At 37.5% G+C, this 17,612-nt stretch overlaps 1 protein-coding gene across 1 annotated transcript; it reads right to left on the reverse strand.

The window, feature by feature from the left end:
* Nucleotides 1-10,968: 10,968 nt before the first annotated feature.
* LOC104895608 (proline-rich extensin-like protein EPR1) lies at nucleotides 10,969-13,002 on the reverse strand. The gene is made up of 2 exons (XM_010682171.4): nucleotides 11,666-13,002; nucleotides 10,969-11,269 (listed from the first exon to the last, which is right to left on the reverse strand). Exon 1 carries the CDS (start codon nucleotides 12,960-12,962, stop codon nucleotides 11,694-11,696), a length of 1,269 nt encoding a protein of 422 aa, XP_010680473.2. The 5' UTR covers nucleotides 12,963-13,002; the 3' UTR covers nucleotides 10,969-11,269; nucleotides 11,666-11,693.
* Nucleotides 13,003-17,612: the final 4,610 nt, after the last annotated feature.

Here is a 17,612-nt window from a genome sequence, read left to right on the forward strand (position 1 = left end):
AAAATGTATAGGAAGGAACATACCTTTAGAGGAACTAAAAATTTCTCATAAACCCAAGTCGTACATGTAAATTCTCTTTCTATTTTTTTTGATAGGATTCTTGTAATAACTAAATGCTTACGTCATTTCTTTATGTAATATTTCACGTTTTAGTCCATTCACCAAAAATGTAAAGTTGGAAAAAAGAAGAGAAATTCGTTTTATTTCATAGAAATAATAACTTTCTAATTGTGAATAGCGTCAAGATTTAAAGTGCGTAAAACAAAAAATATAAAGGGGCTATCAAATTATTATGATGACCACTCGTAGCCAAATATAACCATACAAAAACTTTTAAGCCCTATAAAAAACCAATCTAAGTCCAATCAACCTAAAAGTTTATTTTAAGATGAAAATTTTAAGGTAGTTTATGAAGGAAAGTTATCAATTTATCATAATCTCATATAATTACTTTAATGGCGATGTTTTTCACCTAGTCAAGTAAAAAAAAAAAAAGACCGGGTTAAGTGCATGCAATATCTTTGTTGTTTGTGATTGAATAAATTGAGCTTCGATGAGTCTAGCTCATACCAATTTATAGTTACTTGTCAGCTTGAAATATTAATATAATACTTCTTTTGTTTCTTTTTAATATGTATTTTTAATATGTTTCTTTTTAACTTATACAATGTTGCTTTTTCTATTTTTGGTAACATGTCTCATATAATTATTCCTCCTATTCGATCCATGTGGTCATATTTTTAATATAATACTCCACTTCATAATTTCTCTCTCACTTTTGGACTTTCTCCTTTATTTTCCCCCAAAATGAAGTAAATAAATTTAGAAAAAAGAGAGGGAGTATATAGCTAAAAATATATCCTTTACGACATATTTGGTGTGTGCAAATAAATGGTATTTGGTGTGTGTAAATAAGTGGTAATATGCCAATGGCGATACTCATGCCTATGGTGAACAAAAACACAAATTGATGAACTTTTAACCTTGACATGAACTTTGCAATTTAAAAAATATACTCCCTTCATTTTATCTCTATTATACTACATCCGTTTCTTTTTAATTTACTCACTTCACGTTGGGAAGAATCAAGGAGAAACTGCAAAAGTATAGAGAAACTGAAAAGGTGGAGAGAGAAATTGAAAAGAGAGAGAGATAAACTAAAAAGTAGTCAAAATATTAAAAAGTAGATGACATGGATGGAAAAAGAGGAGAAAGTAGATGTGATATGTTACCAAAAATAAAAAATGCAACAGTGTATAGATTAAAAATAAACAGATCAAAAAGGAAAGTGTGTAGATTAAAAAGAAACGGAGGGAGTATAAGCCAAAGGGGAATTATGGTGTCCCACCTATGAAAAGGACTTATATACCCCTAATTTCAAACATTGAAAAAAACCTATATAATATTTCTCATTCATTTCTTGATTTACAATTATGTATAATAAGGAAAGTTGTAAAACGAGAAAACTAACATAAAAATATTTTTGTAAGTGAGTTCAGACCAATATCTTGTTGTAATGTAATTTGCAAATGCATTACCAAGATACTTTGTAATAGGCTGAGGGATGTTTTACTTGATATCATTATGGAAATACAAGGAGCTTTTGTTCATAGTATATATATTACTCATAATATCTGATATTTGTGGATATTATGAAACATTATGGAAGGAGTAGTGTCAGTCCTAGTTTTATTTTGAAGATAGGCATGAGGAAAGCATATGACACAATGGAGTGGGATTTCCTTGAAGATATGTTGTTGGCTTTAGGCCTCCTTGCTATATTCACACACCTCATTATGGTATGTGTTACTTCCCCTAAATTTTCTCTTATGGTGAATGGCTCACTTCATGGTTATTTTGCTTCTAAGGGAGGACTCGGGCAAGGAGATCCCCTCTCTCCTTTATTGTTTGATGTGTGGATGGAGTATATCTCTAGGATACTCAAGAAGATTAGTATAAAGCTTGAATTTGATTTCCATCCAAGATGCTTCTTACCCATCTTTATTTTGTTGATGACTTGTTCTTGTGTAGCAAAGGAAACTTTCAATCTATGTTGTTGCTGCAACAAGGTTTCAAACTTTCAATTTATACAAACGAAATTAAATGAAAAAAATAAAGTAATTAATCAAATCTAAAATTACAGAGTATAAACTAATTAAGAGAAAAATAAGAAACGAAAAACGAGAATTAAACGAAATTAAACCTAGGTCAAGAATAATATGAAATTACATGATAATAATCACCACAAAAATTTTAAAAAATCAACTAAAAAACGAAAAAAGCCGTTTCGAGGAGGTGAAGACTAGATCTAGGCGCCGTCGAAGACTAGGACGCAGTCGTTTCCCTTCGTGGTTGGTGGCGTTGGCTTTGGCGGTGTGTCATTAGGGTTTCGTGGCTTGGCGTTGGTGTTTGAGAATGACAGAGGAGAGAGAAGGATGTGTGGTGGTGGTGTTTGAGAACGACAGAGGAGAGAGGAGCGAGGAAGGAAGGATTGAGGGAGAGGAGGATGTGCAGTAGGCACCGTGAATGAGAGAGAATTAGGATTAGGGTTGAGTGAGGAGGGTTATGTGGGTTGGGGTTGTAACAGAAGGAAATAGGCCGCACGTTTTTTTAAGAAAATCTGATGCGATCCTAGGAACCGCATCAAATTCTTAAAAAACTGCATCAGTTTTATTAATCTGATGTGGTCCACAAGAGAACCGCATCAGATTTCCTTCCATCTTTCCTTCCCATTTTTTAATTGATTTTCCGATGCATCTGTTACTAAGTGACAGATGAGGTTTTTTCCACTAGTGATGTTTGGGTCGTGGAGAAGAAATTGGACAACATGTGGGTGAAATGGTTCCATCCTGTCTACATTAAAGATCATATTTGGTGGGATTATCAGCCCACCGCCTCAGCAAGCTGGTATTAGAGACAGGTTTGTGCTGTGTGGGATAAATCGAAAATACACTTCCGTAGTACTCAACTCCAACAAATGCAACACTACTATGTTAAGAAGGTTTATGAAACCTTAGTTGGGGAACAGATTATTATGGATTGGAGAAGAGTTACTTAGAACAGGTTGGTGTTCCAAAGCACCAATTCTGCTCTTGGCTAGCAAGGAAGAAAAGACTGAAAACTAAAGCTCAGTTATTCAGTTGGGGAGTATGTCAGGATGATTTTTGTATGGTATGTGGATCTGAATCTGAGACACATACAAACCTGTTTTTTCAATGCCACTTCAGCCATGAGTGCCTGGTTTCTTGTTAAACAATGGACTGGAATCGGAGGTCAAATGAATGATTTTAAGCAGATCATTAGTTGGATTGATGGTAGAAGAAGATGTAAGTTCTATTGACTATTAATCTAGAAATAATAGCAAACAATAATAGAACACCAAATAACAAAGCAGGAAAGAATACACAAGAACTTTTACGTGGAAACCCAAGAACTGGGAGAAAAACCACGAATATGCACTAGGAATCGATGAATATTCAAGAAAGATTACAAAAGCGCTCAAGAACTCTCTCTAATGCTCTCTCTCTCTAATATGTAAATAATGATGAAGAATACAATTAATGACGTATTAGGGCACCTATTTATACCCCTCCTTGGAAAACACGTTTACGGAAAATGAAACCGCGTAAAAGCAGCCCCGCCTGATCGGGTCGGGCGGCCCACGCCCGATAGGGCGCTTAACGCCAAAAGGAAACTTGCCTCGGGCCCGACCGGGCAAGACAAGCCCGAGTACAGAAATCACCTGCTACCAATTTGGTTACGACCCCGATCGGGCGGCCTTGCCCGACCCGATCGGGTGAACCCCTTTTTAGCTTTTTTGAGGCATTTCTTCGACGCAACCTTTCTTCACACCTCATACACCTCTATGAGCTTCGTATGAACCATATACCCAACAATCTTCCACTTGGAGATAGGTGTATATGAAGAAAAACTTTATACCTTCATCATCCTCTCATTCATCTCAACTCCTAATCCACCACCTTCCCAAATAATCAACGAAGGCCAACTAAGGTCCTGCACAACCTTAGTTTATCAGAACTCACACTCTTAGTGAGCATATCTGCTGGATTCTTAGCACCCAACACTTTCTCCAGACTCAACTCATTCTCCTCCACCAAACTCCTGATGTAGTGAAAACGCTTACGAATGTGCTTAGTCCTACAATGATACATGGGATTCTTACCCAAATGCACTGCACTTTTACTATCACTATAAAGTATCACCTTCTCCTGTTTAATACCCATCTCCTCAAGAAAATTGATCAACCATACCATCTCCTTACCTGCCTCCGACATAGCCACATACTCAGACTCTATAGTAGACAAAGAGATACACTTCTGTAACTTGGACATCCAACTCACTGTAGTAGAGACATATCCTAACGTGCTTTTGCTTGTATCGATATCTCCACTGAGATCAGCATTAACATAACCCTCAAGCTTTACTTTCTTCTGCTAAAAACAAAGCCCCATACTTGAAGTTCCCTTCAAATACCTTAGTAACCACTTTACAACATCCCAATGTTTCTCACCTAGATTAGAAACAAACCTACTCACAACTCCCACTGAAAAAGCAATATCTGGCCGTGTGCACACCATGGCATACATCAAGCTACCAACAGCTGAAGCATAGGGAACAGTGGCCATCCGCTCCTTTTCTAGATCTGTAGTTGGTGAATGCTCCCCTAATTTGAGATCACTAGGAAGCGGTGAATTTCTGGGTTTAGCATCTCCTACATTAAACTTCTTCAGCACCTTAAGAATATAATCCTCCTGAGACAACTTCAACATACCAGTAGACTTGTCCCTGAAAATCTTCATGCCCAAGATTTGTGTAGATTCACCCAAATCCTTCATCTCAAATACTTGTGACGAGCTTTCCTTCACATCCATTTATCACATCCATACTTGTACCACAAACAGCATATCATCAACATACAGAAGTAATAAACATAACATTTCATACCTCTGAAAGTAACAACAATGATCACTATCAGCTCTCTTAACCCACTGCTACACATGAAGTGTCAAACTTTATGTACCACTGTCTAGAAACCTGCTTCAATACATATAAGCTCCTCTTGAGCTTGCACACCAAGTTCTCCTTTCCCTGAACTTTAAAGCCATTTGGTTGCTTCATGCAAATCTCCTCCTCCAGATCACCATGTAGAAACGCAGTCTTAACATCCATCTGTTCTAAGAACAAATTTTCAGCAAGCAACAATAGCCAACAGATAGAATAGTAGTCATTCACAACAGGAGCAAATATTCATTATAATCTATACCCTCCTTTTGTAGGAACCCCTTTACTACTAATCTGCCTTATACCTGACACTTCCATCAGGCTCTTTCTTCATCGAAGATCCACTTGTTGCTAAGTGCTCTCATACCTGAGCAATGCAGACAACTCCCATGTCTAATTCTTTTCCAGGGACTGCATCTCATCTTTCATGGCTAGCTCCCACTTAGATGAATCAGTCGAATTTATTGCTTCCCTGTATGATTATGGTTCACCTGCATCAGTTAGTAACAGATAATACATAGAAGGTGAATATCGAATAGGTGTTTTGGACACCCTTGTGGATTTTCTCAAGTCAACTTGAGAGACTATTCTCCTTGTACTAGAACTAGAGCCTCTTGGTTGTATAACAATAGTACCATCTGAATCACCAAGCTGTGAGATATCTAACTCATCAGAATCAGACCCTGCAGGAGTGTGAACTTCATCTCTATGTTGCTGAACCCGTTCTGGAACAATGACATCCCTTCCATCAATGCCACTTATCTCCACGAACTCCTTCTCCTGAACTCCCACTACTTCATAATCTAGATTTATCACCAATACATCCTTATACAGCTTAGTCTCATCAAATGTGACATCACAGTGTCTCAAAATCTTCCTACCTTTTGGTTCCCAACATCGATATTCATACTTCTCAGAATCATACCCAATAAAATAACATTTAACGACTTTTGGGTCTAACTTATCACGTTTCTCAGACTGAACTTATGCAACACACAAGTAGTTTTAGGAAAGAAAGATTTACGTCCTTTCCACTCCAAACCTCCTCTAGCAACTTGAACTCTAATGGAACTGATGGTCCTCTATTGATCAAATAAGCTGTTGTACTAACTGAATTTGCCCAGAAAGTCGTAGGTAGCCCTGCATGCAACCTCATACATCTAGCCCTATCAGGCAGTGTCCTGTTCATTCTCTTTGCAACTCCATTCTGTCGAGGTTTTCCTGGAACTGTCCTCTTCAGAATAATAATGTCGTTCTCCTCACAAAGTTTTGTATACTCTACCAACTCATACTCACTTCCATTATCAGACTTAATGCACTTAATCTTCTTTCCAGTCTGATTCTCGACCTCAGCTTTCAACTTCCTGAACGTTTCATAAAGTTCATATTTCTTCTTCATGAAGTATACCCATACCCACCTGATGTAGTCATCAATGAAAGTAACAAAATAAAGTGAGCCTCCAAGGGATCTGACTGGTGAAGGACCCCACAAATCAATGTGCACCAATTCTAGCTTCTCAGTTTTAAACTCTTTCTTGGCTTTTGTGAAAGTCACCTTTTTATGCTTGCCATAAACACAACTCTCACAAAATTCCATGTCAACTGATTTCAACCATGACAATTTACCACTCGAAACTAAAATCTTCATCCCCTTCTCACTCATGTGACCAAGTCTAGTATGCCATAACTTGGTCTCATCAACTGTAGCTGCAGCAATCATGTCTGTGCACCCTGCAATAGTGTATACAGTTCCCATCTTAGTACCTCTAGCCAAAATCATGGAACCTTTGGAAATTTCCCATTTTCCATCACAGAACATGGTTTTGTAGCCACATGAGTCCAATTGACTCACATAAATCAGGTTCTTTGCTGGGCCTGGAATGTACATAACATCATGCAGTTTTAAAGTTCCTCCGTTCGTAGTCCTGACAACCACATCTCCCTTCCCCATAATATCCAAGGTCTTATCATCAGCAAGATGGACCTTTCCTAACTTCTTTGCCTTGAAGTCATGAAACAGCTCCCTCATGGGTGAAGAGTGAAACGATGCCCCCGAATCTATGATCCACGATTCTATAGAACTATCAACACTCAAAATCAGAGCATCCTCAACCTCATTCGATGTAGAAAATACCTATGAGTTGTCACTATCCTCCTATTTCTCATTATGGTCAGATTTTCCACCCTTCTTCTTGGGATGTGGACAATCCCTCTTTGGATGACCCTTCTCACCACAATTCCAACAGGTAAAACTAGTCCTACCCTTTGACTTACTTCGAGCCCTTGACTTTGATCTCCCTTGAGAACTCTTCCCTTTTCCCTTTTATTTTCCTCTCCCTCTACCCTTTGCACTGTATGCTCCAGATGATTCTCCACTCTCCTTCCTTCGAATGCTCTCACTCAAAATCAGATCACAGACAACATCATAAACCAATTTCTCTTTTCCAGAGGAGTTACTAAAAGTAGTTACAATAGTTTCCCAAGCAGTAGGTAAAGAGGACAACAAAATTAGGGCTTTCACTTCATCCTCAAAGACAATATTTACCGAAGTTACCTGACTTATTATTGAATTAAATTCATTAATATGTTCAGCACTAGAACTACCATTATTCATCTCTAAATCAAATAAATGGCGCATCAGATATACCTTATTCATTGCCGAGGGCTTCTCATACATATCTGACACGGCTTTGATTAATTCCGACGTTGTTTTGATATCCTTGACATTGAATGCCACAGTCCGAGCCAATGTCAATCGCACCACCGCTAGTGCCTGCCTATCGAGTACCTTTCACTTAGCCTCTTCAATGCCAGTCGGCTTTGTAGACAAAGGTTGAGACAGATTCTTTTGATATAAGACGTCTTCTATTTGCATCTTTTCCAATATCCAAAATCTGTTCCATTAAACTTCTCAATTCTGATCTTTGAATCCTCCATTGTAAATTATTCTAGATCTAGACAATAAACCAATCTCGCTCTGGTACCACTTGTAAGTTCTATAACTATCAATCTAGAAATAATAGCAAACAATAATATAACACCAAATAACAAAGCAGGAAAGAACACACAAGAACTTTTACGTGGAAACCCAAGAACTGGGAGAAAAACCACGAATACACACTAGGAATTGATGAATATTCAAGAAAGATTACAAAAGCGCTCAAGAACCCTCTCTAATGCTCTCTCTCTCTCTAATATGTAAATAATGATGAAGAATACAATTAATGACGTATTAGCGCACCTATTTATACCACTCCTTGGAAAACACGTTTACGGAAACTAAAACTGGGTAAAATCAGCCCGCCCGATCGGGTCAGGCGGCCCACGCCCGATCGGGGCGGGTGCTTAACGCCAAAAGGAAACTTGCCTCGGGCCCGACGACCGGGCGAGACACGCCCGAGTCATAAGTCGTTGTCTCGCCCGATCGGGCGAGCCCTGAAATCACCTACTGCCAATTTGGTTACGGGTCCGATCGGGCGAACCCCTTTTGAGCTCGTTTGACGCATTTCTTTGACGCAACCTTTCTCCACACCTCTTACACCTCTATGAGCTTCATATGAACCATATAACCAACAATAGACATAACAAATTCAGTAGATCAATACAAATGGTTGCAATTGAAGCTTTGGTATATCTCATATGTAGGAACAGAAATGACGCCATAATTTGGCACTTTAAAGTTGGTAGCATTGATAGCACTATATATGGAACATACAGAATATTGTAAAGCATAGAGTGTATAGTTGGTTGCCGAGGAAGATAAGTGAAAATGACAGAAGATGGTTTGCAAATTTGTCATTAGATGATTTCTTCTCCCTGCTCGGCTGAAGTTTTGTTGTAGTCAGTTCTGTTTGAAATGTAGGACTTGCTTACTTATCAGACAAAAACATAAAATGTTTAAGATTGCCGTTAAAAGATTATTGACGATGAGCGGATGAGGAAACTAACATAACAAAGAAAATTTTCAACAATAATTGTAAAGCCAAAAATACAAAGTTTTCTTTTATTTAAATATTCAATAACAATTACAAAGAATATAAATTAAAAGTTCATAAAATAACTAAGAAAAAAAGAGTATAACTCATCTTTATATTTTTCGATTTCATAATTATTATTCAGCTGATGCGAAAATTAAGTATAGACCAACTTCTCCTATCTTCATTTTCAATCCTATGTTTTGTAAAAATAAATTATAAGTGCGAATTACATGTTTATTTTTTGCATTAATATTAATTTTTTTTACGATCCCGGATACCAGTATTAATACTAATATGTTGTTGCAAGCAGTGCATGCTTACGAGGCTAGTATTAATTAATACAGTTTGTCTATGTGAATTATTCTTATATATATATATATGTATATATATATATATATATGTATATATATATATATATATATATATATATATATTATATATGTATATATATATATATATATATGTATATATATATATATGTATATATATATATATATATATATATATAACCTACTTTGACCTTATTTATCTACAAACACACTCTTTTCATCTCCTAAATATCTTCCTAATACTCTGCGTTTTAAGTCTATTTTCCAAATATCTTCTTACTTTTACACTATATCATACTCCCTCCGTTTCCTAAAGATCTCCCCTCTTTTGTTTAAGTGTGTTTCCAAAAGATCTTCCCTCATTTACTTTATTCCTTATTTAGATTTTTTTCCCTTTTTACCCTCTCATGTCCCTATCATGTGATCCACCATTACATTATTAATTCAATTTATTCCCTTTCTCTCTCATACTTTAAGCCCTTTTTATTTGTTTATTTATCTTAGCCCCTTTCTCTCTCCTACTTTATCCACCCCACACCCTCACACAACTTGATTCTCATTGGTATCTGTAGTAATAGTAACAAGGAAGATTTTTAGGAAACAGAGGGAGTAGTTGATAAAAGGTTTGTTTCATTTCCACACTATCTTATTACACTTGAAGATATAAACTTACATTGTACTCTCCCGCAAGTGCACTCTCTCTCCTACTTAAATACTCTCATTCTAAGTTATTTAGTATGGACACTTTCCTTTTTTTTTTCAAACTAATTTGAACATTTTTATTTTTGATATTGTTCCACTATTATTATATTAAGTTTCTTACACTTCTTTGGCCCATATTTTATCTTTATCAATAAAAAAACCAATTTTTTCTCACCTCTTCAATGAAAGAATATTCCATCTTGTCACATCCATTTCTTAATAAAATAACATTTGATAATCACACTATATCTTATCACCTTATACTTGAGTCCCAACAAGTGTTTAAATGTCTTTGGGATAAAAGGAGTAAAATAAACAGGTTATACTTTCAGATTTTGTCTCCTCCTCCGTTAGTATCTCTTGCCTTAGGGAGTACAGTACTGATCCAGCCAACACCAGGCGATCGAAGTAGGAGTGTCAACAGGCTTCGATCCACAAAATGTCCTGGACATTCTTGTGCTACCGCAAGTACATGCACTCCAAGAACGAACACATTTTGATTCTAACAAAGTGCTTAGGAGCTATGCAGCACAAAATAGGACATTGTAAGGTTTCATCGATTCTGAAATGTTTTCAAGCTCGATATCACAACCATTTACATGCAAATGAAGCTTGAAAATGGGCGGAAGATGAAATTTTCCTGTTCAAAAGTGTTTCCATTCCCAAAAATTAAGCAATTTTCATGCTTCATAGCTTAAGGACCAGGGTCTTTGAACTGTAAACATGGAACCAGGAAAATTAAGGATCATTTTTCCTTCCACAATGATATCAAGATATTATATATGTTTTTTTGAATAGTGGCCTGCATTCTTTCACCAATTTTCGTACTTTACATTTTAAAATAATAGACCTTTGAAAATATTGAAGACAAAATGTTGAAACTTTGTATAACGGAGGAAATTGTACTCTATATGACTTTTGAACCATCCACTCAAGTATGATCAAACTTTATAACTTCTTCATTATTAAAGCAAATATCGATATAGTAAAAAGTACAAAATTATGCGTAGGCCATCGGATTCATGCACCATGCACAATACGTACGCAAAGCATTGGATAACAACTATCTAGGTGTACATGAAATTATAATCAGAAAACTTTTATTATCATAAATAAGTTTCCAAATAACACAGTAAAGGGAAAAGCTTTTTATATTATCTAATATTCTATCGCATTCGACAACGATACGTCCTCCATGTTGGCTTTAATTCTCTTGTCCGTACTCAAGCAACTTTATACCTGCAAAACATGCAAGGGGAACAAAAAGAGTTAGATATGATTCTAATTTAAGAACAAAATATTTTATTAAATTTTGCAACAAAATTTTTGTTGTCTATTACAGGGCATTAAAGAAGTTTGATTAGTTGTAGTACAAACACTTTCTGTTTTTACCTAGTAATAGAATTAATGAATATTGCTAAGACAATTGTGGAGTACCTAATTAAATAAGAGATAGTGATCGAATGTCCAAATGCAATAATTATACAATTTTAAAAACGAGAATAATTAGACCATTCTTCAAATAGAAGATACTAAATTATCCAAGGTGCTTTATGTCTTTCTTAAACGTCAGTTAGGATCAATAATATTCGTCTGCATACAAAATTCAATGGAGTGAACTAATAAGAAGCTGACCTTGACATTTGAATCAAGTGAAAGTTCTTCAGTAGTGATGAGGGGGAGGAGGAGAAGCGTAGACATAGGGAGAAGGAGTGGGATGAGACACGGGTGGGGATTTGTAGATTGGGGTATGTGGAGGAGATTTGTAAACTGGGGTGGGAGGTGGATACTCATGAACAGGTGGAGATTTGTAAACTGGAGTAGGTGGTGGATACTTATGAACTGGAGGAGACTTGTAAACAGGGGTTGGTGGTGGGTACTTGTGAACTGGTGGAGACTTGTAAACTGGAGTAGGAGGTGGATATTCATGAACAGGTGGAGACTTGTAGACAGGGGTGGGTGGTGGATATTCATGAACTGGTGGGGACTTATATACTGGAGTAGGAGGTGGGTATTTATGAACTGGAGGAGACTTGTACACTGGGGTGGGTGGTGGATATTCGTGAACAGGTGGAGATTTGTACACTGGGGTGGGTGCTGGGTACTTGTGAACTGGTGGGGACTTGTACACGGGAGTGGGTGGTGGGTACTTGTGCACTGGTGGCGACTTGTACACTGGGGTGGGTGGTGGGTATTCATGAACAGGTGGGGACTTGTAAACAGGAGTGGGTGGTGGATACTTGTGAACTGGTGGGGACTTGTACACTGGGGTGGGTGGTGGGTACTCATGAACAGGTGGAGACTTGTACACAGGGGTGGGTGGTGGGTACTTGTGCACAGGTGGAGACTTGTAAACTGGGGTGGGTGGTGGGTATTCATGAACAGGTGGGGACTTGTACACAGGGGTGGGTGGTGGGTACTTGTGCACAGGTGGAGACTTGTAAACTGGGGTGGGTGGTGGGTATTCATGAACAGGTGGGGACTTGTACACAGGGGTGGGTGGTGGGTACTTGTGCATAGGTGGAGACTTGTACACTGGGGTGGGTGGTGGGTATTCATGAACAGGTGGTGACTTGTACACAGGGGTGGGTGGTGGGTACTTGTGCACAGGTGGAGACTTGTACACAGGTGTGGGTGGTGGGTACTTGTGCACAGGTGGAGACTTGTACACTGGGGTGGGTGGTGGGTACTCATGAACGGGTGGGGATTTGTAAATCGGACTGGGTGGTGGATAAGTGTGAACTGGGGGTGACTTGTACACTGGGGTGGGTGGTAGAGGTGAATAATGCCCCTTGGGTGGCATCTCATGGTGAACAGGAGGTGGTGGAGAGGAATAAGTATAGTCGGCTATGGTTTGTGCAGGCAAACTCAATGAGACAAATGCCACTAGTAGAGTGGCTACAAGAGAAGCCATTCCTCCCAACTTACCCATGTTTATGATTGATTTGATTTGGGATAGTTTTTATGCCAAAACCTCATGTCTGATTCCCTTTATATAAGCTTTTTTTTTTTACATGTGACCACCTACCATCTAAGGTAAACCGGAAGATATTTTCAAAAGTTAGTATCATTTTGTCAGCAAATACAATGAGATCACCGCAATGTGAACACGATGTCAAACGATTAAGAAAAGAAAGAAGGGTAAACAGGTGAGTGGTCAATGATTAGTCGGTGATCTAGTGAGCTCTAGTTTTAACTGTATTTATATACCACATACTATTATACTAGTTTTTGGTGTTGAATTTCCAGAAGTAAAATTCTTTCTGCTCGTAATATCTTCTCTGAAATTACATATTTAGTAGTTCTACAAGTCGCGTCATACTTTAATAAGATTGTGTTTTAGGTAGGTGATATTTGTTATACATCAAATTGTACAAGTGTTTTTTTTTTTATCTTCTACAGTTAATTTTTTTTTTTATCTTTGGTTGACAAATTGTTGAAATTCCATTGTACGAATAGAAGAGATATAAATCTGGGATGAAGAAGAATAAGGTTTATTATAATATGACAATGAATAAGAATTAACATATGAGCAACATATATATATTCCAAAATGTTATTCTAGTAATGAAGTCTTAGTCCTATAATGGTATCCAATAATTATAGAATAAAAATCGTGACGCGGGAACTTTCTCTTGAAATTCTCTCTCTCTCGGGTCGTTCTAGCATCTTGCTGGTCGCCATGGATAGACCTCGAGGGTCGAAGAATTCCAAAAACGTTGCAAAAGGCAAAGGAAAAGAACAGGGACCTTCCTCTTCTCATGCTAAGAAAACCAAATCAATGGAGGAAGTCTTAGGTGTGGAAATTTTAGAGATGGCGGATTCTGCTCCAAGTGAGGAGGAAGGTGAGATTCTCTCTCCTCGTTCTTCTTTACATACTCTACACAAGCAATCAGTAGATAAGCAATTGTTTTCGGAATGGTTGGGGTGATTAACAATGGGTCAAAGAACTCTAATTGGGTTTCTTGGGCTCACGAAATTGAGAAAACAATTGAGGTTAATAATGGTTGAAATGGTCAATTGATGGATGTGCAATCGACTGATAATACTATTAATGCCATTGCGCAATTGAATTTTTCTAATGTTCGATCGCATGAAGTTTCGGAGCAATTACATGATGATTTACCTGAAATTGATTTAGAGGATATTGAGGAGGAAGTTTCGCTTTTGAAATCTTTGATTGTTTGTCATGTCTTAGGGGCAAACCCGCCCTCATCGGTGTTTGAAAGCTTTATTAGGAGGATTGGGGGGAAGTATGATGTTTATAAAGTTGCCACAATTGGGAGGGGTTTCTGCATGGTTTGTTGTACCTCTTCTATTGAGAATAGAGATCTGATTATGAATGGGGACATCAATTTTTTGATGGGAAACCTCTAATTATGCAAATTTAGGAACCAAATATGGATTTAAATCCAAGAACATCAAGAACTTGCCTATATGGGTTGAGTTACATGCTTTAGATTTGAAGTATTGGGGTGAAAGAAGTTTGCGCAAGATTGTAAGCAAGATAGGCAAATTCCTAAAAGTTGATCAAGCAACTCAAAATAGGGATAGATTGCAGTTTGCTAAAATCTTAATTGAAGTTACTGTTGATCAGGATTCCCCTGAAAAAATTCAATTTCGGAATGAAGAAGGGTCAATTGTTGATCAAAGGGTTGTCTATGGTTGGAAACTTGTATTATGTAACAACTGTAATGGATATGGTCATAAGCAAGATATGTGTGTAAAGAGAAAGCAAAATAAAGAATATTTGGGTTGCTAAGCAAACTACAACAGCAGCAACAGGTGGTATAGAAAGTGCAAATTAGGTGGACTTAAGACCTCTCATGAAGCTGCTCAGAATATCTCTAAGGATTCTGATCTTAGAGTGGTGACAAGGGGGCCGAGGCAGGCTGATAAAGATGTAATAGCTCCTACTCCTATTAAGAATATTTTTGATGTGTTGAAAACTACAACTATTGCTGAATTGTTTTATGATGTGGGTCAAAATATTGAGAATAATGTGCAGGGGTGTAAGTCCCCTGACAAAAATGGATAATATGCTAGTTTGGAAAGTCAGGGTATTAAATAGGAGAGATAAACAGCTTGAGATTAGGAACTTTAAATCTGATCGTAATGTTAAACTATCCAGTGTCGTGGAAACTAAGGTGAAGATTTCTAGAATGGGAATGATTTACCAAACTTTGCGTGATGGTTGGTGCTTTACCACTAATAGTTGTGTGGTAGATAAGGGTAGAATATTTGTTGCCTGGAGACCTGAAGCTTTTGTTGTTTCAATTCTTCTTGTTTACTACTCAACTCATCCACTGTAAAGTGGAGCCAATGGGCCCTTGTCCACCTTTTTCTGTTCCTTTGTCTATGGCTGTAATGATAGAAGGAATAGAGAAGAATTATCGGTAGATTTGAGCAATGTGAAAAATGATGATCCATGGTTTGTTATGGGAGATTTCAATTGTGTATTGAATTCAGATGAAAGAATTGGAGCTCCTGTAAGATTGAATGAGGTTAAGGCTTTTAGAGAGTGTGTAGCTCTGTGTAGATTGGCTGATATGAAGCATTTTGGGATATTCTTCACTTGGACAAACAAGCAAGAGGGAGAAAATAGAGTGTTTTCCAAGATTGATCGAGCTTTGGTGAATGAAGAAATGTGTTGAGATGTATGAAAATGCTGAAGTCTCCTACCATCTAGAAGGAGATTTTGACCATTATCTAGCTTGTTGTGTGTTTATAAGGATAACGGGGGTAGGAAAAAACCCTTTAATATGTGGGTGCAAGACACTGGGTTTATGGAAGTTGTGCAGCAGGCATGGAATATTCAGATCATCAGGGGCTGTAAGATGTACCAAGTTTTCCAGAAATTGAAGGCTCGTAAAGGTGGTTTGAAGCAATTGAACACAGCTAGCTTCTCAGATGTGCAAGTGGGGCTAGTCTAGCCTATCAAAAATTGCTAGAAGTGCAGCAGATGATGCATAGCCAGCCTGATAACATGGAACATAGTAAACAAGAAAAAATAGCAGTTGATGATTACAGAGAAGCCTAAGGGAGATATATTAGTTTTCTTGAAGCAGAAATCCAAATTGCAGTGGATTGATAAAGGTGATGATAACACTAAGTTATTTCACCAATTAATCAAAGCAAGAAGAATTACTAATAAAATTCACTCCATTCAAGATGGGCAAGGTCAATGGGTCAACTCTGAAGACATGATTCAGGCAGCTTTTGTAAGTTTTTATAAAGACCTGCTTGGGAATGAGCTTTTACAGAGATGTAAGGTGAGGATCTTGGTGTTAGCAGAGGGGGCAAAGTTCACTGATGCTCAGCACAGATTATTGGAGTGCAATTTCATTATATTCAATATTAAGAGAGTGCTATGGTCAATTCCCAATGACAAGGCACTTGGTTTGGATGGCTTTAATAGCTATCTTTTCAAACAATCTTGGGCAATAATTGGTGAAGATATTACTGCTGTTGTCATTGACTCCTTTCAAACTGGGAAGCTCCTGAAATGTATCAATGTTACTACTATCACATTGATACCTAAGGTCAAATGTCCTACCCATGTTAGTGACTATCGACCAATTTCTTGTTGTTCCATCATTTACAAATGCATAACTAAACTCTTATATGAGAAATTAAGAATGGTCCCGCCCTCTATTGTCTCACAAGCTCAAGGAGCATTTGTTTATGGTAGAAGCATTCTACACAATATCCTTCTCTGTCAAGATATTGTCAAGATGTACAAAAGGGATGCCTTATGAAAATAGACATCCATAAGGCTTATGACATTGTTTGCTTGGAGTTCCTTGAGGATATGATGCTCATGCTTAATTTTCCTCCTCAAATTGTGAAACTGGTGATGGTGAGTGTCACTAGCCCTACATTCACTCTCATGTTAAATGGAGCTGCAACTGAATTCCTTAAGTCAAAAAGAGGCCTAAGGCAAGGTCACCCTATGTCACCCTTGATTTTTGTCCTTTGCATGGAATATTTCACACGAATCATGAACTATAAAGGGAAACAACCTCAGCTTAAGTTTTATCCTAGGTGTAAGTCTCTTGGGTTAAATCATCTCTGTTTTGCAGATGATTTGATCTTATTTTGCAAAGGTGATTTTCCCTCTGTGTTCATGCTGCTTCAAGGTTTAAAATTATTCTCTGCCTCAACTGGGTTTGTGGCTAGCCCTACCAAATCAGTTACATATGGTTGTGGGATAAGCTTTCAGGATGTGCAAAGGATTGTTGATAGTTTTGGATTTAAACAAGGAAGCCTGCCTTTTAGGTATTTAGGGGTTCCTATAAGTATTAAGAAGTTGTCATCTATTGACTATGATCAATTGGTTGAAAAGATGGTTTGCATAATACGTATTTGGAGTTTAAGAAACATCTCCTTTGCATGAAGAAGGCAATTAGTTTATTTTGTTTTGCTTAGCATATGTGTCTATTGGAGCCAAATCTTCTTGCTGGCAAAGAAGATTATAAAGCAAGTTAATGCTATTTGTCGTTCTTTTTTATGGACTGGTTCTTGCAATTCTTCCTAACCTGGGTATGTTAATTGGGATGAGATTTATAGGCCTAGGAGCAAT

This window comes from Beta vulgaris, chromosome 1 (assembly GCF_026745355.1).
Source record: "Beta vulgaris subsp. vulgaris cultivar EL10 chromosome 1, EL10.2, whole genome shotgun sequence".
NCBI classification, from domain to species: Eukaryota; Viridiplantae; Streptophyta; class Magnoliopsida; order Caryophyllales; family Amaranthaceae; genus Beta; species Beta vulgaris.

Excerpts from the sequence above, each read along its gene's own strand:
- LOC104895608 (XM_010682171.4), bottom strand. The coding sequence starts at position 12,962 with ATGGGTAAGTTGGGAGGAATGGCTTCTCTTGTAGCCACTCTACTAGTG.